Source organism: Nanorana parkeri, unplaced genomic scaffold, assembly GCF_000935625.1.
Source record: "Nanorana parkeri isolate BGI_ZX_2015 unplaced genomic scaffold, ASM93562v1 scaffold479, whole genome shotgun sequence".
In the NCBI taxonomy this organism is placed as follows: Eukaryota; Metazoa; Chordata; class Amphibia; order Anura; family Dicroglossidae; genus Nanorana; species Nanorana parkeri.
In genome coordinates, this window is record NW_017306747.1 from 543,916 (window position 1) to 564,581 (window position 20,666).

Here is a 20,666-nt window from a genome sequence, read left to right on the forward strand (position 1 = left end):
GTGGTAATACAATGCCCACGCAAAAAATCGAGCATGCACGAGCCCTAAGGGCCCGTTCACACCAGTTGCAGTGCGTTCCGGCCCGATTCTGGACAGAACGCACTGCTTCGCATTGCGGCCCGGCTCACTTTTTAGTGGGGGCAGGAGGGGGCGTGGCGGGCCATTGAAGTGAATGGCACGGGAGCCACGCCCTCCGGCCGCAATGCATTCGCCCCCACGGGATCGCAAGGCACATCGTGCCTGCGGTCCGGTGCGCTGCGATCAAAATGCTGCAAGCACTATTTTGATTGCAGCGGACATAATGTGTCATAATGTGCGACATAATCCCGTGCGGGCGATCGCATTGCGGCCGGAGGGCATAGTAAAGCATAGTAAACATAGTACTAGTGCAGCATAGTAAACGGCAACAAACGTTTCGGGGGTCACAGAGGAACCCCTTCCTCAGTGACCAAGCATACACATGTGACCCCGAAACGTGCGTTGCCATTTACTATGCTGCACGTCAATAAATAGACGTTTGCTTATGAATTTGGAGTGCCGGTGTCTTTATCTTTAGGCCCCATTCACACTGCGCGATTCGCAAATCGCCCGTTTGTCACGCGATTTGCATTTTGCGCGATTTGTCGCGCAAATGCTTACATTGGGCAAGCTTGAATCGCGGCTAAATCCACTCCAAAAAGGGTCCTGCTGTAGCGACGCACGACCCGCGACAGCAGGACCCTTTGCCCGTTGAGAAGCATTGGAGAGCGATATCGCGCGGTAAATTGCCGCGATGTCGCGGGGAATTACCGCGCGATAAATCGCTAAGTGTGGACAGGGCCTCACTCACACCATGCCAAGTCTCCATTAGATTTGGTGATTGCAAAAGTCTTGGTCCGTGTCCCACAGCATGTCTGCAGTCCCCATCAGCACCTTTCCCGTATCCGCAGTCTCTGACCATCTCCTGTACAATGTCTTTTGTAGCATTACATATACTGAGCATGAAGCGGGGCCCTTCGGTGATGCCGGGGGCTGCAGTTGAGGGCCCCCCTGACAACAACTGCCCTTGGGGCTTCCTACTAGGCCCTGCACCTGGCTAGTGCCATCAGCAGCTCTGCATTCAGCTATAATAGCTGTCGTTGCCTTGAGGTGACGGCACGTCCTTGTGGCGGCAGTGTTGCCATGGTAACGTACCATTCATGCCAGTGTGCAGGGGAAGACTGTCCTCTGGCCCACAGGAATGGAGTCCTGGTGTTGACACAAAGTGACCCGGCAAGCCACAAATGACAATCAGCACGGGTTCAGGAAAGACCGTTCCTGCCTGACTAACCTGCTAACTTTTTATGAGGGGGTGAGTAGAGATATGGACGGAGGTAAGCCGGTAGATGTGGTATATCTGGATTTCTCAAAGGCTTTTGATACGGTACCACACAAACGCTTGCTACACAAGCTGAGGGCTATGGGCATAGATGAGGTGGTGTGTACGTGGATAGAGAACTGGCTACGGGAACGTGTCCAGAGGGTATCTGTAAATGGCACCTTTTCAGACTGGGCTAGTGTAATGAGCGGTGTGCCTCAGGGTTCTGTGCTGGGTCCCATATTGTTCAACTTATTTATTAATGACATCGGGGAGGGTGTTAACAGCGATATTTCTGTGTTTGCGGATGACACCAAAATAGGGAGGGTAATAGACACGGACTTAGACACTATAACATTACAGGAGGACCTGGATAAAATAGGGGAGTGGGCATTAATGTGGCAGATGAGGTTTAATGTCGATAAATGCAAAGTAATGCACTTTGGAATTAAAAAATTTCTTCCTCCAAACACGGCGAGTCGAGTTCATGCCAAAGAGCTCAATTTTGGTCTCGCCTGACCGCAGCACTTTCTCCCAATCCTTCTCTGAATCATTTAGATGTTCATTGGCAGACCTCGGGTGGGCCTGTACATGGGCCTTCCTGAGGAGGGGGACCTTGGGGGCGCTGCAGGATCTCAATCCATGGCGGTGTATTGTGTAACCATTGGCTTGTTTGATGTGGTCCCAACTGCCTTTAGATCATTCACAAGCTCCTCCCCCCGTGTAGTGCTGGGCGGATCCCTCACTTTTCTCATGACCATCCTCACCCCATGAGGGGAAATCTTGCATGGAGATCCAGACCGAGTGCCATCGATGGTTATTTTGTATTCCTTCCATTTGCCAATATTCCTTCTCACCGAGCTTCTTGCTGATAGTCTTGTAGCCAATTCCTGCCTTGTGCAGGTCTACAATCTTGTCCCTGACATCCTTTGACAGCTCTTTGGTCTTGCCCATGGAGGTTTGAATGGAAGAAAGAGTGTCTTTTATACACATAACGAGTTGTCGTTAGGAGCACCTTCTTAAAGGAGAACTATGAGGGGATGCTTTTCTCTCATCCTCATAGTTCTAGCCGACCTGCGACAATGAGACTGTCACAGGTCGGCTCAGTAGATCGGGAGGTGAGCGAACACATACCGGCGTTCGCTCGCCTCTCGATCCTGTCACGTCTCTCTGCCGTGACAGGGGGAGGGGCTGGATTCCCCTCTCCTCGCTCCGATCTGCCAGCGCTGACTGTTGGAACGGATGGGGGAGGGGGCGGGTACAGCTGGATCTGCCTCTAGATAGGCAGAGCCAGCTGTCAGTCACGCAGGTGGGCGGATCCCAGCAGCTCGCGGTATACTGAGCCCAGGGTGACGCAAGGACGCTAGTTTGTGTCCTCCCGTTACCCTAAGGAGAACTATGGGGAAAAGCCTTAACCCCATAGTTCTCCTTTTAAATCTTCTAGATTTCAATAGGTTTTTATTGTGTTTAACAACCCAACATGAGAAGGTCGGACAACATAAAATAATACCATCAAACACATTGAGATGATAACATGGCAGCAGGAGGGTAAGGCTGTGCAGTATAGACCTTACCAAGGGTAACCCAGTTTTGCAGAACATGTACCAGCAACAAGCCAAGAAATAAGAAGGAAGAAGCGAAAGAGAACAGTAAGAAGCCGTCACCCACAGTAGGGAAGGAAGGAAGGAAGAAGATGGGAGGAGAAAAAGAAGGTAAAAGGAATGGGGGGGAGAAGTTGTGGATGGATGCCCGCAGTCTACTAGGGGCAACCGTTGCATGAAACTCAACCTTCCCACATTTGTAGGAGGCTCCAATCAAAAGTAGGCAGAAGCTAAACTATATTTTAAAATCCATTTGAATATTTTATTTTAAAAAAAGATGTAAATACTGAAAAGATTAAAAGATAAAATGACTCGAGGATTTTTGGGGGATTTTTGGAAAATGTAGATTATCTGATCTGTTGCTTAGTATAAGGCTCCATTCAGACTTGCAAATGGAGCCAATCGCATGAGTCTCTCCAATACCCACTGACCGCCAATGTAAGGAGCATTCTTCCCTCTGACCACCAATGTAAGGAGCATTCTTCCCACTGACCACCAATGTAAGGAGCATTCTTCCCTCTGACCACCAATGTAAGGAGCATTCTTCCCACTGACCACCAATGTAAGGGGCATTCTTCCCACTGACCACCAATGTAAGGGGCATTCTTCCCACTGACCACCAATGTAAGGGGCATTCTTCCCACTGACCACCAATGTAAGGAGCATTCTTCCCACTGACCCCCAATGTAAGGGGCATTCTTCCCTCTGACAACCAATGTAAGGGGCATTCTTCTCACTGACCACCAATGTAAGGAGCATTCTTCCCTCTGACACCCAATGTAAGTGGGACATTCTTCTGACTTGACCATCTATGTAAGGGGGGCCTTCCTGCAACTGACCACCAATGTAAGGGGCATTCTTCCCACTGACCATCATTCTAAAGGTGGAATGCTTCCTACTCCCCATCAAAAGTGTGGAATCATATTATCATGTGTATTTTTTTGGTTGTTTGTTTTGTTCCTCGGTCGGGTTACATAAAGTTATGATGGTGATTGCTTTGCATCTAACCCCCTTACATGTCGTGAACCCCTCCCCTCCCCTGGCAGCTCTCTCTCATTCGTGGCCCCGGTATTTGCCTCAGCTGCTGTGTGGCTTTGGATCTTCAGTCCTGTACTCCTCAGTGATGGCAGAAATACTGTAAGTGGGTCATACACGTTCACGTCATGTAATGAGTTTGAACGGAGTTGTTGCTATGCAGATCGCTGCGGTTGGGACGAGGTGAGGCTGGTTCTTGGCAGGTATTCAGTTGGAAGAGAGTGAAGTCCATTGAAATAAATGATATCTGGTATTTTAGTAGTTTGAGGTGACCTTTAGCTGCATTTTGGATGTTTTCCTCAGACATTTTACTAAATGCTGTCATTCTTAAAGTGGACTCGTGCTTTGCCCATCAAGATGCCCCATTCCTAGCCAACACTTGCCTTTTCTTCATGCCCCCCATTGCTCCATTCTGCCTCCAGGAACAGTGATAAAAGCCCATTCTGAGTCACTCTACCTGGACATCGTGTCGGGGAAATCTCTTTGTCACCCATGTGACAGTGCCGGGCCAATCTCCAAGCACCAAAGGATGTCACCTTCTTCTCCATACATGGAGGTATTAGGTATTTCCTTCATGTCTGGTGAATGGGGCAGCAAAGGCGGGTATATGCTCCTGGGGAGGGAGGCATTAAAGCAAAGTGGAGACCCAAATTAATATTATGATTCATGAGATGACGAGGGAGCATGGCGCCGGCTTCCTGGCCAATCAGAATGCCGGGCGCTGCGTCATTACACGGCGCCCGGCTTCCGGATTTGCTAGCTTCCTGACCAATCGGTCAGTCGGCCGGGAAGTCCGGGAAGTCGGCTCCATGCTCTCTCATCACAGATACTCACCCAAATACTCGGTATCGGCACCGATACCGATACTAGTATCGGTGCCTCCCTAGTTAAAGGTGTGCTCCTGTCAAAATAGTGATGTATATAGGGAAAAGACCCTTTTGGGTTACTACATCCATTTTTCATGTGAATTTTTTGTGTTTGGATAGAGTAGGGAAGGGTTAGAGCAGCCATTTGAAAGCAGGGGTGTGTGAAACTCTAGGGTTCCTAAGGGGTTGGTATGGATTACTTGAGCTGTGTCTGATTGACCACCTGTTTAATGGGGCCTGTGTTGTTCCACGTCCAATGCTATCTGGCAGAGCCAGCTGCAGAACACCAATGTTTCTTTTTTTAATCTGGGGGTGGGGAGGCTTCTTCCCACTGAGCACCAATGTAAGGGGCATTCTTCCCACTGATCACCAATGTAAGGGGCATTCTTCCCACTGAGCACCAATGTAAGGAACATTCTTCCCACTGAGCACCAATGTAAGGGGCATTCTTCCCACTGAGCACCAATGTAAGGGGCATTCTTCCCACTGAGCACCAATGTAAGGAGCATTCTTCCCACTGACCGCCAATGTAAGGAGCATTCTTCCCACTGACCCCCCAATTGTCATGTGATGAGTTTGAGTCGTTGCTATGCAAGTACAGCTGTAGCAATGAAAGATCCCACAAATTGGGTCAGCAATTGTAACTTGTATAACTCAACAGGTTTATTCCCAAGCCTATGCCGTGGTTTCCTATGGGCTTCTATGAGGCAGAAGATGCTCAGATGGCCCCATAGACCAGTATAGGGAGCTACTGCACAGACACAGCCACAACAATACAGAACATACTGTACACCATATTATACTTGACCTAACTGTCACTTCCTTGTTGTTTATCTCCTCCTTGTCATTCATTGTAGTCTCTGCCATAGCTTCCACCGGCACGGTTACACTCTTGCACAAGCCACTGACTCAATCATTTCCTGTTATTTCAGATGAGCGTTCTGGCCCCGCTCCCACTCGCAGACATGGCCAGTCCAACCCTAAGCCCGGACGATTCATCTTTGTCAGCCCCCGTCAGCATCTCCCCCTCAGACTCCGAGAACCTCAGTCCAGATGAACTGGAGCTGCTCAGCAAGCTGGAGGAGCAGAACAGGTACATGGTGCGGGGTTGTGGTTGGCTGATGTGGTTTTCGTGAACAGCCAGGTGTTCCCTTTGTCTTCTCTTCTGTCCATAAAGGTTCTTTACATGTTATCAGTGCTTTTCATACATTGTATCCGTTGTGTTTTTAAGAAATAGATCAAATATGAGGATTCTCAGACTGGGATTGAAGGTACTCTCCGGTCACAATTGAGAATTAAAGAAGAACTCTAGGAAAAGAAAAAAAACTACCTACCCCCGCACTACAAGACTTGTCTTTGTCTAGAGGCTGGAATAAAGCAGAACTACTTACCTTATCCTGGCTTCCTTTGGGCTGCTAGACCGGTCCCCGCAGCCTCTTCTTCCCTGGTCATAATGTCTTATGCAGGTCCATTGACTAGCATTAGATGTGAGGATGCCAATGGACATTGCACACCCGGAGCATAGGAGGAGAGAGACGAGCGCTGATTCCCATGCTGAGCCTGCTAGACAAAACAAGCACTTGCAGTCCGGGGGTAGCTTCCCTCTAAGGGTCGGTTCTTCTTCAAGGGCTAGTTCACACCAGCCCGATTCTGGCCAGAACACACTGGATCACATCCCAGCCAGCTCACTTTGTTTTGGGGCGTGGTGGTGCATTGAAGTCACCGCACCGCAGCCACGCCCTCCGACCGCAGTGCGATCACCTGCCCCGGAACGCCGGGCACATCAGTGCATGCGTTCCGGTGTGGTCAGATAAAATGCTGCATGTACAATTTTTTTTGACTGCACCGGAACACAGTCATTGATGTGCCACGCGTTCCGGTGTGGGCGATCGCACTGCGGCCGGAAGGTGTGGCTGCGGTGCCATTGACCTCAATGCACCACCACGCCCCAAAGCAAAGTGAGCCGGACGGGATGCGTTCCAACCAGAATCGTGCCGGAACGCACTGGGGGTGGTGTGAACTAGCCCTAATGCATGCAGAAACTGCTCAGGGCTCCAGTTTGCTTTACAGTAGTTCTTTGGCCCACCCGAGTCCCCTTCTCCTGGAATCTGTTAATCTGGGAAGCTGTTTTGTTGTAATGCAGGAAAGAAATCCCCTAAAACACCCATTTCTGGATCCTTGCCGTCAATTTCCTACAGAAACCTAACATTTCAAATTGTCAGTAGATGTTTCTCACAGCCACCAATCAGCTTCAAGCTTGGTACATGAAGAAAGAGTGGGGAAGTTGTACGGCTCTGGATTCAGGAAGCAGACCCACCCGTCCCAGATGTGCGGATCTCTCCGACATCTGGCTGAAATGGATTACATAGAACCTGGGTTGAGGTCAATTGAATGGCCATTGCAAATTTAAAGTGAACCTGTGCCAAGACCGTGCACGTTAAATGACCATCTTCTGAACCAGCTATGAAATCACTTTAAAACGAGCCCCCACTTACCTTTCCAGCTATAGGCATTCAGAAATTAAGTAGTATTTAATCTTTAAATTCACAACATAGGCACCGAAATCACAGCTCTTCTCTTATCTTCTATGGCAGCAGATTCCTGGCAGTCCTGCCGGCCGTCTTATATAACCAAGCATCAGGTGCTTGTGCACTGTAAGGCCTCATTCACACTGCCGCGCGTATACGCGCGTACGTGCGTATTGTACCATATGCAACATATGCAAATAAATGGCTCCAAACACATAGCCGCATATGGAGCCGTATATTTGTGTAGCGTATAGATGCGCAAAAACAGAATGGAACAGAGATGCGTCCGGGCAGCGTATTTACGCGCACATACACGCGTTTACGCGTATATACGAGCGTACATGCGTACAGCACATTCAAAATTCCATTACGAGTGATGCATTCTGGGATTGCATATAGTGCATGCATATACGCTCGTATATACGCGCATAGACGCTCGTCTATACGCACATAGACGCGTATATACGCAATATACAATTTTGCTTGCGTTGTGTGTGAATGAGGCCTTAGAAACTAAGTTCAGAGTCTTTGTTGTGACCATTTGAGGATGAGGTAGTTCTCAGTACATGCAGCTAGAGAGATCAGGGGTGACTTGTTTTAAAGCTCTTATCCTGCGTGTTAAGAACATGTAAATATCCTTAGTCTGGGCATAGGTGCACTTTAACACAGTTGCACTATTTCCTGGATACTTTGAGGGATTAGTGCCTGAAGATTAACTAATAGATCGGTGTCCTGCCATAAACCCACCCCGCTCACCTACCTGCCAACTTTCCGAGAGCAGAAAGACACCTTTCAGTAAAAAATATATAGGCAAAAAACACACACCTGCCATTCCCCAATTTGGCAATTTGCGGAGAAGTAATAGGCAAAAGATGATTGGTTATGCCCACCAGTGGGGGTTTGTTTCACCACTACTGTTCCTATATGCAAAATGATGTCAGGTGACCCCCAAACTGTGTGGAGAGAATGGGAAGTCATATTGAACACAGTGCCACCCTCATTTCTACTCAATTTTAATCTTATGTCTGTGGTGGCCAGCCAGAGAAGGTGACACATTTTGATCAACCACAGACCAACTTGAATCACCTCTGACAGTACACAGACCCGAAAAGAAGGAATACGGCCGTGTCATAAACCTCCGTTAGCCTCAAAAGGCCCGGTCATAAAGAACCAGGGCGTAAAATTATTTGGAAAATGCTTCGACTTCGAGTCCAGAGCCAAATTCAATTCATATTCCATAATTCTTACCATCGGGGCTGTCTTTACTGCAGGGCAAAAGGGGCAGCTGCCCTGGGCCCCAAAAATTTACAGGGGCCCACAGCAGCTGTCCCTTTTGCCCGGAGCCTCAGACAGAAAAAGAGCAGCAGCACCGCCGGTGGGGAAACCAGCCACCCATTCTCCAAGCCAGTGACTTGACTGTGCCGGTCTGTTTGCCTCCTGCTGTGGAGTGATCTCGACCCTGATGCCTCTCACATAGATCCGGCAGGCGCCGGGGAAAAGGAGGCAGAGGGAACAGCCGGGCACAGGACAAGGGCAGGTATAATCTGTAATGCTTTGTAAACTCTGTTACATTCCTGTCTGGTTGTGATACAGATCTGTATTTTAAAAGTTCATAATTTCAACAGCAGATGCTATGAACGTTTCTTTTTTTTATAGTTTGTTTCTTGCACATGGAGGTGTGTACGGTGTGTAAAGGGTTAACTGCTCAGGTAACCTACCACAGTGATGATCACCCTTGAAATGCATGACATTAATCTGGAGGGGTTACATCCAGGAGCTCCCCGAGCACTCAAAAGAGGGCAGGAGTCCTGCCTTAGTACTCTGATGTAAAGGGGGCTTCTAATGTGAAAGGGGGGAGGGTTCTGATATGAAGGGGGGAACTCTGATAAAAGGGGGGATACTAATGTAAAGGGGGCTTCTAGTGTGAAAGGCGGGGGTTCTGATGTGAATGGGGAGCGCTCTCAAGTGAAAGGGGGAATTCTGATAGGAGGAGGGCTCTGATGGGAATAGGGGGCATTTTGATGTGAAGGGGGCTTCTAATGTGAAAGGCGGGGGTTCTGATGTGAATGGGGAGCGCTCTCAAGTGAAAGGGGGAATTCTGATAGGAGGAGGGCTCTGATGGGAATAGGGGGCATTTTGATGTGAAGGGGGCTTCTAATGTGAAAGGCGGGGGTTCTGATGTGAATGGGGAGCGCTCTCAAGTGAAAGGGGGAATTCTGATAGGAGGAGGGCTCTGATGGGAATAGGGGGCATTTTGATGTGAAGGGGGCTTCTAATGTGAAAGGCGGGGGTTCTGATGTGAATGGGGAGCGCTCTCAAGTGAAAGGGGGAATTCTGATAGGAGGAGGGCTCTGATGGGAATAGGGGGCATTTTGATGTGAAGGGGGCTTCTAATGTGAAAGGCGGGGGTTCTGATGTGAATGGGGAGCGCTCTCAAGTGAAAGGGGGAATTCTGATAGGAGGAGGGCTCTGATGGGAATAGGGGGCATTTTGATGTGAAGGGGGCTTCTAATGTGAAAGGCGGGGGTTCTGATGTGAATGGGGAGCGCTCTCAAGTGAAAGGGGGGGCTCTGATGGGAATAGGGGGCATTTTGATGTGAAGGGGGAGCACTCTGATGTGAAAGGGGGAACTCTGATGGGAAGAGGGGGGACTCCGATATGAAGGGGGCTTCTAATGTGAAGGGGGGAAGGGGGGGTTCTGATGTGAAGGAGGAGCACTCTGACGTGATAGGGGGAACACTAATAGGATCGGGGGGTCTGATGGGAAGAGGGGAGACATGGGGGGGGAAACCCCACTTTCTGTACACTTTACACTGGGGTGCCTCTGGATTTTGCATACTGCCACAACTATAAAAAGGTAGAGAAACACTGGGATAGATAATATAATAATGACGGCCAAGACTGCCTTAGGCTTTGCGATGCTCAGCAATGGAGCATGCTACTGGAGCGTGTGCCTGGGAAAAGTCACCCCGCTTCTCCGTAGGACAATGCCGTATAGATAACTGAGCCAGGATGCTTTCACTTTCCCTACAATGTCCCCATTCATACACACACACAGCTGAATGAATAGCACAGACTTCCTTCTCTTCCCGTTCCAGTCACTTTGTATTCAAGGCAGAATGTAGCTTCTGATGAGTGTCCTGTATTACCCTCCAGTGTTTATATGCAGGACCCTTAAAGAGAACCTGTCATCTATTAAAAAGTATTCTACAATGAACTCTAGGCAGATATAGTACAAAGTCTGATACAGGTGTGCATTCTCCAACCTGTCTTGATATCTGCCTTTTGCCCTTCCTTTTACAGCAGCACTCTGTCTGGAAGAGAGAAGGGCAGCACTAGGTGCCACTGAGCCTGCGCTGACAGCAGGGGACATTTTAAGTGGGCCCATGCCTAAAATACAGCGATTGACTGTCTAAAAGGGATTCATTAGCACAGTTGTGACGGCAGATTGATATAAAAAAATGACCATTAGTATATAATTCATGATTTTAAAGCAGCAGGGCATTTTTGCACATGGGACAGTGCCTAGGCACCCTCTGTATAGGGACAGCTACTCCACAGACACTGTGAGATGCAAAAAGTGGGCCAAGGCAAAAGGGCAGCTGCAAAATGCCTGTGGTAGGTGCTTTACCATTCACAAGCGACAAGACGGGTTAAAGTGCAACGCCTTATGCATGTCCATTGACTTGTATTAGAGATGAGGATGCAGAGAGATTGCTTTTAGATTGTAAGCCCTCAGGGGCAGGGCCCTCCTTACCATCTTGTCTTGAATTGTATTGTGATTGTAATGTCTTCCTTATATTGTAAAGCGCTGCGCAAACTGTTTGGCGCTATATAAATCCTCTATAATAATAATAACATATAACTGGAGCATTGGGGTAGAGAGGTGAGTGCCGACCTCCATGGGACCAAGGATCAGGTGAGTAAAACTTTTTTTATTTGAGTCCCTCACTGTAAGGGTACGTTTACTTATAGCCCTCAAAGAATGGTGATATCCAGGACAGAACAGCATCAAACTCAAATGTATTTCAACATATTTAACTAATCAATATTATTTAATGCAAACACCATCACCCCTGAAAATGAGAACGAATCATTGTCTGCACTGCATATACCAAGTTACTTTGCTTGTATTGAATATTTTGGATGTACCAGCTTCTGTCTCGGTGTATTGCTGGGCTTGAAGGACACAGGGATGCCATCTTTGGTAAAAATCCTTCTGAGGTTTCCAACACTGCAACCACATATGGGCTGACTATAGTACGCGGTGTGTTCTGTTTCTCTCCGATGGTTCCATGTCTTCGCTTGACCTTCTCGATGATTTAATGAAAGACCGCTTTGTGGGTATCCTTCTGACATGCATTACAACCAGGGCAGCCATCAGAAATTTTGTGGCCCCTTACACGGCTTTAGGCCGGGCCCCCCCCACCGCGCCACTGGACGCAGGTCTTAGTGACGCGCTGGACACAGGACCCACCTGAGAGTGACCCTGCAGAGCCCACCATAGATGCTGCACAGCCCATCTGAGACTGTCTATGGTGGGCTCTGAAGGGGTCTCAGGTGGGCTGGTCTGGCTGGCCTCCCCTCCTTTCCTTCCTAGCTCCTCTTACCTGCACACATGGCCTCGTGGCTGCACACATGGCCTCACACATGAAGGGGTCTCAGGTGGGCTGGTCTGGCTGGCCTCCCCTCCTTTCCTTCCTAGCTCCTCTTACCTGCACACATGGCCTCGTCTGCCGGAAGTGATGTCACTAACGTGACATCACTTCCGGCCAGTCTGACCTCAGACGAGCAGCGTCGCTGATGGGGCCCCAGCTTGTCTCAAAGCCGCTGGAGTGGCAATGCTGGGGCCCTGAGCTGCTAGGGCCAGGCCTCCGCCTCCTTGCCCTTCACCGTCGGCCGATAGTCATGTAAGGGACCCGGGTGGCCCCCCAGGCTGCCGGGGCCCATTACATGAGTATCGGCCGTACCCCCCTGATGGCTGCCCTGATTACAACTAAAGAAGCGGCTTGGATAAGCTTCGAAACATTTTCAACATTACAGAACAAGTCCAGCTGAATGTGACCAACTAGATCTACCAAGACCTGGATACATGAGAACCTTCACAGACGCATAAGGAAACCTTTACTCACCCAATGTCTGACCAATGCAACTCATAATAGAAGTCACCAGCACTCGATGATATGTGCAAGCAGTAAAGCACTTTTTATTCAATCGTCACATACGTCAAACAGCCAACGTTTCGGGGCCACGCAGGGAAGGAGACGCAAAGCACACTGGGAATCCATGAAGTGGTTGGAAGTGATGGGCACCATACCAGGCTACATGCCCTTGGCATTGGGAGGGTGTTGGGGACAAGGGTCTCTTCCCCACAACGCTGGCCCAGTGGTTGTGGGGGGTCTGTGGGCAGGAGGCTCATCTGCTCCTGGGTACACCTTTTCATAAAGGGGGCGCGCAGATGCGGCCCCCTCCTTGTGAATGTACCCCTACTCATTCACTAAATGGTTAAACAACATGTAAATAAACAAACAGACAACACCTTGAAAAATTCCTTTAATTGAACAAAAAAACACAACACAAGTTTTTGACAAAGCCTTTATTTAAAAAAACTATTAAAAATATCCCACAAATGTCAATCCCGACCCCCGATGCAATGTTTGAAGTGGGCAGAAATAAACAAAGCCTGCTATTGGCTGTTTGAAATTGAAATAACCAATAGCAGGCTGGCTAATGCACCCTATGTCGGTCAGAGAGGAACGGACCTGAGATGGAACTTTCTCTCTCAGGTCCGCTCCTCTGCTGATTGATAGAAGGCAGTGGGGGGAAGCAAGAGCCAGCCCGCTATTGGCTAATGCAATTTAAAATAGCCAATAGCAGAATGGCTATTGCTCCCGCAGAGGAAAGTTCTCTCTTGGGTCCGCTCCTCCTGCAAATGACAGGCAGTGAGTCGGTGTTTATTTCTGCCCACTGACCGATGTAACCATTGCATCGGGCAGCCAGTGGCGGGTGTTTTCTTTTGTTTTTCGGAGGTCGGCAGGGGGTCAGGATATATAAATAAAAGATTTTTCAAAAACTTGTGTTTTTTGTTCAAATAAAGGCATTTTTCCAAAAGGTGTTTGTGTATTTATTTAAATATTTTTAACTCTTTATTGAATGAGTAGGGGAGGTGGCATCCTGGTGCCCCCTTTATAAAAGTGGGTACCCAGATGCAGATAAGCCCCCCCCGCCCACCAGGGACGTGCGGTCAGGGGAGGCAAGGAGAGCACAGCCTCACCTAGTATTATGAAGAAAAAAGGTGTCAGCTACAAGTCTGAAGGTGACAGATTTTCCTCCATTCAGATCGGCTTGTTAAAGGTTACACAGCAGGGAAATCCTCCCCGCCGTGTAACCTGTCATGGACGGAGCGCTGGATGTTAATTACAGGCATCGCTGCGTCCGGCTTTTGACAGGTAGCGGGCTTCTCCACTGCTAACCTAACTTGGTGAGGCAAGAGTTGTCACAGCCTCTTCTCCGTGTTAGAGGCGTGAGCTCTGTGGATGGCTTGGACCAATGGCAAAGCGCCATTGGTCCAAGCTGTCCAATCAAAAAAAAGACAAGTGAGGACATCGATCTCGATGCCTCAGCAGTGACAGGCAAGTGAGGGACCTGGAGTCTCCTCCCTGTCTCCTCCCTTCTTCCTCCCCACACAGCTTGGTTACCGAGCTGGGGCTTCGGTGTAATGGGGTGGAGCTTTGGTGGGTGGGGGCGGAGCTTCTGCAAGGCTAGGGGATGCCTCGCCCAGCACAGAAGTCATGGCACGTCACTGCTGCCCACAGACCCCCACAACCACCAGGCCGAGGTTGTGGGGAAGAGGCCCTGGTCCCCATCGGCATGGGGGGACCCCCTGGAAAAGCGCCCTCGGAAGGTATGTGGGCAGGGAGGTGGGGGGGCTGCCTCTTTCCCCCCCTGCCCTGCCAGGCTGCGGCCTGGTTTAAGAGTCTGGTATGGGATTTTAGGGTGGACCCCACATTATTTTTGGAGAAACGACTACGCACTCGTCTATTGGCAGACGGAAGGCAGCACTCACTACATAAAAGGGATTTGTTCGATAAGCTTTGATTGCATTATCAGAAACAAGATTCCCATGTATTCCTATTACAATGCTGATGATATAACGGGAGCGGATATATCGGGACTTTACAACTCCTTTAAGATAACAATAATCTTAGGCCGCTCTTCCCTTATCGGTTGTCAGTACACGCCAACATCGCCGCACCATTAACCACCAGTTCAGGCTAATCTGGAATAATGCCAGCGTGCTATTTTTAGCCTTCGCCGAGAACAGGGAAAAACCTTTTTGTGGGTTTCAGAATGCAGGTAGAAGGGTTTTCCACGCCGCACCTTTCCTCTAAACCTCTGCAGAGGGAAGTTGGATCCGGTCCAAATGGCTATTGTATGTGGATGCCACCTACACTGCTATTGTATGAGGATTATAAAAGATCCCGGAATGCCAGGCTGATACAGACAGCGCTTTGTTCTTTTTTGGGATTACATCGCAGGAGAACATTTTATGCTTTACTAACGTCTGGCATTTTTGACCCGCATGTACTAAAAATACAGAACCAGCAACTCTGATCATAATGAACCTGAGCCGCCTTCCAGCACGTACAGCAGCTGTCAATCAGTGCAGGTTTTAGAGCAATGGTTGCCAACCTGTGTAATCTCAGGACCCACATTTGACCTCGGTCATTAAGTCGCGACCCAAGTCGCACTGCAATGGACCGCAGGGCGTTAGGGTACCGCGCGTTCCTGTGCGGGCGTACGAACTGTGGGTGGGAGGTGCATTTGGGGTGCCATTCAAATGAATGGCAACGCAACACACCTCCCACACCAGAATGCGTGGTAGGTGCGATTGCGTGGTACAGTGCGTTAATTGCACGGTACTATGTGCTTAATGCACCGTACTAGTGTGAGCGGGCCCTCAAAAACACTGCAACAATCTCACACACTCACCGACATTCTGACACACAAACACACTCCAAAGACATTTTTTTTAAGGTCCACCCAGTCTCTCTACCTTATGAGAACTGGAGTGGATCCTCAGTCTGGTGTCCAGTGGGGGCTGTTGTGCTGTGTCAGAGCTCCACGGAATTAGGGTACCTCGTATTCCGGTGCGTGGGTGGGAGGTGCGTTTGGGGGAACCATTCAAATGTATGGCAACTTAACACACCTCCCACACCAGAATGCACGGTAAGTGCGATTGCATAGTACAGTGCGTTAATCGCACGGTACTATGCGATTAGCGCAGTGTACTAGTGTGAATGGGCCCTCAAAAACACTAACAAACATACGTAAACACAGACCTAATCTGCTGAACTGTGATCCATATGTGCCTTGCTTGTACAGCTCCCTTGCGCTCCCTGTAGAGGTGCCGGGAGCCAGAATTTGATGTCACCGTGGCACCTCTACAGGACACGTGAGGGAGCTGTAATCAATGCATGTATAGTTGGAGCTCCCTCACGGCCATAGCCCCAGCCCACCTCAAGCTGACACTCGGCACGGGGGGCAGCATAGTTTGAATGGCTGCTCAGCGCTAGAACTGACAGTGCTGTGCTAGGGGGAGGCAGAGGAGCCGCTCACCTAGAAAAGTGGAAGGCATGCCACGATTCAGTGAAAATGGGGTCGCGACCCATTTGAGAACCAAGGGATTAGAGGTATCTGTAAATCCCATTTGACGTCTTCCGAAGAGCACGAGGAGCCCTGAAACACTGCAAATCTCAACTACCTACTGCGTACGCTTGTTCCCCATTTAGTTAGTTATGTATCTTTCTCCACTGTAGGCCATAGTACCAAAAAGTTCTTCCGTTTAATACAAACCTATGACTGCTGCCTCAGTGACCAGTAGTAAGGAGTGGTGGGGTTGGGCCCACAAGCCTTGACCAAGAGAACTGCTGAAGACTTGTAAGACTTGTATAATGGCACACCCCAAGTTTTAGGACTCCTGGAAGACATCTGATGGTGTTTGCAGACACTTGTAGGTTCTTGGCTTTATGTTCTGCTCCTAGTTTACATGTTTTAAAGGATCATTCTACTGATTTATCTAATTTTAGTTATAGATTAAACATGGTGGGCTTAGTCGGCTCATAGCTTCATGTATATTTTTGATACTCCGACATTGAGATTTCCCTGCCATGATCACTGACCCTGTTTTTGGTATAGCCCGCCTTTGCCCACTTCTGCAGATTGTTGGTGTTCCCAGGGCCGGATTTCCCACAAGGCCGAACCAGGGCCCGACCCCCGGGGCAGCAGGGAGTAGATGGATGGTTACATGCAGCTCCGGGCGGGTAGTTGTTTTATACATTTAGCCCTGCTTTGGGCAAGCAGAGCTAAATGTACAGCGAGGAAGCCACCGCTTGTATGCAGCCTGCAGGTCTGCCATCCTCCAGGAGGGGGGGGGGGTTGGCGGTTAGGGGGGCGCATTGAGGAACCTGGCCTTGGGGCAGCAGAGAGAGTAAATCCGGCCCTTGGTGTTCCAACCCATCTTTGCATGTTTCAGCACACGCTGTTGTATTCTCCATAACCTTATATTAAATTGTAATAAAAATAATTCAAGAGATTGCAACTTCCTGTTCCACTGCCCCAAATTGGAAATGTACCTGGAGAGCATAGCACGCACGCACGCACAGCTCATTTCCCAAATCAGGCTGCCTTATTATAGGGATCGTCCTGCCCAGTATCCATGTCACCAGTGGAATCTGCACCCCGGTTTACACAGCTTACTTCTGTCCCCTGAGGGGCGGGCTTCCGATGACCGCAATGCTGAACGTGCATGCGTGCACTGACTCCAGCCTCAGTCCACTCCTTGTGACTTTTCCCTTCCACACAACTTTCTATTAATGTGCTTTGATACAGCACTTTGGGAACATCCAACTTCTTTTGCAATGACCTTTTGAGGCTTTCCCTCCTTATGGAGGGTGTCAGTGATGGTTTTCTGCACTACTGTCAGGCCAGCAGTCTTTCCCATGATTGTGATTCCTACTGAACCAGACTGAGAGACCATTTAAAGGCTCGGGAACCCTTTGCAGGTGTTATGGCTTAATTAGCAGATTAGAGTGGGGCACTTTGAGCCGGGAATATTCACCTTTTCACAATATTCAAATTTTCTGAGATTGTGGATTTGGGGTTTTCATGAGCTGTAAGCCATAATCATCACAATGATGACAAATCACGGCTTGAACTATCTTGCTTTGCATGTAATGAGTCTCTCTCATATATTAGTTAAGTCAGTGAGAGGCAGCCCCGGAGCCTCCATGCCGCTTCAATGACGGCCCAGCCTGCACGGCATCGGAGGGGCCCGGGGACCACCAAAATTGTCTCATGGACCACTGGTTGTCGACCGCTGGTTTAACCCATTTCCTGTGTGCCCATGGACATAGTGTGTCATCACGCCGACCTGGGATCAGAGTACTATTGCACAATAAGTACTGCCCACTGCCGGAGGGAAGAAGAGTAGATAGGGGACCCTGCTCATCATGTGATCAGAGAGTTGATGTGGGGGGTGTGCTCAACGGTTGGGGCAGAGGACTAGGGTGGGGGTGTTGTCCCCGACCTGGAGTTGGGATTTAACAAGGCATCCAAGTTCACAATCTGTAATGTATAATAAATGGCATCAAATTGTATGTGTTTTATTACAATGTGTGCACTTCGGAATGTTTTTGCCATCATCAGGGCTTGAAAAATCCGCGAGACGAGTAGCTTCCCGGCCGTCCGGGAGCTTTACATTCAATCAATCGGGTGTCTCTAGAGACGCCCAATCGCTTGTATTAGCAGCAGCTGTCACTGCCGTTGCCGTACCCGTGATACACTGTGCCCGGCACGGTTGCTCTGTGACGGGATCAGAAGGAGATCGGTACACGATCTCCCTCTGATCTCCTCTCCGGTCCCCTCATGCAGGAAGTGATGTATATTATATCACTTCCTGCATTCAGCTGTCACTCTCCAGCTTTAGAAGCTGGTGAAGCAGGTCTTGGAGACCCCTGTTGTCTCCATAAAGAGGACCTGTCATGTAAATTGGCTATCACATAGGGGGCTTCTTAGCCTCCCATGTGATGGCAATAAAGTTAAGTGCAAAAAAAAAAACAGTAATAAAAAAAAAAGAAAGAAGCATAAAAAAATTACAAAAACACGACTGTATTGAACCCTATATGCAATGTCTCTTTTACTATGGAAACCGAATAAAATACTTTGTTATAAAAAAAACACGAATTTTTTTTTTAAAGTCCCCCCGCACCCCACATACAAACGCAAACATGCGCCCATTACGTCGCACATGTTACATATCGCCGCGAACGTCGCAGTGAGAGCAATCATTTTAGGGCCATCAATCACTGATAACTGATGAGCTGCAAAAGCTTTTAAAGCGTCGCTTATGGCCAATTTTCAGTGTGGTCTGTTTTTACGAGTTTGCCGGCGCGTGCAATTTTTACACTTCACTTGTTTGGTGTCTATTTACCCGACATGACCCCGTCTTTTATATTTCACCAAAAATATGGGTAAGAATAAATGTTTTTTAACATAACGTAGGGGGAATTTTTTTTTTCCCCCGAAGTTTACGGTACTTTTTTCATTATATGTCAAAAATAACTCCCCCCCTCCCCAGTGGTGATTACATACCTCCAAAAGGAAGCTCTATGTGTCCCTAAAAAATGTTAACATAAACTGCAAGGATATATTCCGGTCATGCTGACTGGTGAAGCTTTTAACTGACTGGTGAGACACCCTAAAATGTTTCAAGTCCTGGCCATCATCAACTGGGAATGCCCATGTACACGAGCCAGGTTCTCTTCTTAGTAATTAGGAACAAGTCAAAATCTTGGCTGCTATGGCCAATACAAGCAGTTCTTTTTCTGGATATTATAAAAAAGGGGACTCATTTTTTATTGTTTTATAACTAAAATACATATTAGGCACACTATTTAATAGGGATGCTCAGATACTTTTCCAGTACCGGTGCAGATACTTGGCATTTTCATGAGAACTCCCAGGGTTGCGGAGGTTGCAGCTGGGACCGGGCTCTGGCGCTCCACCACTGTCCTGAAATCATTAGTCTGTATTGTTTTAGAAAAACTGTCACATGACAATAAACAAAAATGTATCAGTACTCGTACTTGTAAGTACTCGGCAAGTACCAGTAATCGTACTCGCAAAACTGGTATCGGTGCATCCCTTTATATATGTTTATAAAAACAAAATCATACATTAAAACAGAGATGTACAAATCCCGGGAGCTCCGTGTGCTCCTTACAAATGACAGCTGCCTCCTAACTTTTGAATTTTGCTCTAGTGTAGTCTTGGAGCTCAAACGTATCTGTACTTGTACCGAGTACTGTACTTGGTATCTGTGCAACCCTACTATTTAATATTATTATTATTACATAGTATTTATATAGCGTCAACAGTTTGCGCAGCACTTTACAATGTAAGGAAGACATTACAATACAATTCAAGACAGGATGGTAAGGAGGGCCCTGCCCCTGAGGGCTTGCAATCTGAAAGAGGAGGGGGAAGTGATACATGAGGAGGTAGCTGTGCGGGGATGAATTGTTTGAGAATGTGATGGTTCAGTGGTTAGGTTGAGGTGGGATATTGACTAACGTTGCAATTTGTGTGTCACAGGCTCCTAGAAGCTGACTCCAAGTCTCTGCGAAGTGTTACTGGATCCTGCAGGACCAGCGTCACCTCCCCGGGGCCACAACCTTTGGACCAGGACAGCTGGGAGTTATGGGGACGCATTGTCACACACTGGGAGGAGTGGACCAGGAGGAAGGAGAAGCTGCTGAAGGTCAGTAAGAAGGGGCAGGAGGTTGGAGGCTGCAATGATGTGTGTCCGGTCAAGGATGCATGTTTGATTGGTTCCTGCAGACTTGGATGAATCAGGGGATTGAGGGGATGTTTCAGTATTTGACATGCGTGGTACCTAAAAGCTGGCTGAGATCTTTACAAAGCTTGCTGTATGCGTTACTCTTATAGAAGTTGAACCGTGTGTGAACAAGGCCTAAGGCTTGCAGTATGCTAGGACTCTCAGCCTTCAGAAGTATGGAAGCTCTTAAGAAACCGCAGGAACAAATGGCATCCTTCGAGAGTGATAAATGATATGCTGATTTGGAGACGTGCTATGGAAACTTTAGAAGCTATTATTATTAGAAAGAGGAAAATTCCCGAGGGAGTCACATTATTCTGAGGCGGATCAGGCTTTTTTTGGCCCAGATACCAGAGATCTGGAAAAGACCTTAAAGTGACATTAAAGTCAAAACATTTTTTT

General features: G+C 48.5%; 1 protein-coding gene across 1 annotated transcript in view; it reads left to right on the plus strand.

Moving 5' to 3' along the window:
* The window catches only part of EVI5L (ecotropic viral integration site 5 like), a 61,117-nt gene that overhangs the window by 6,573 nt on the left and 33,878 nt on the right, over positions 1–20,666 (plus strand). The window contains exons 2-3 of the mRNA XM_018560830.1: positions 5,771–5,931; positions 20,021–20,186. Of these exons, the coding sequence (XP_018416332.1) occupies positions 5,771–5,931; positions 20,021–20,186 (327 nt within the window). The remainder of the gene's footprint in view (positions 1–5,770; positions 5,932–20,020; positions 20,187–20,666) is intronic.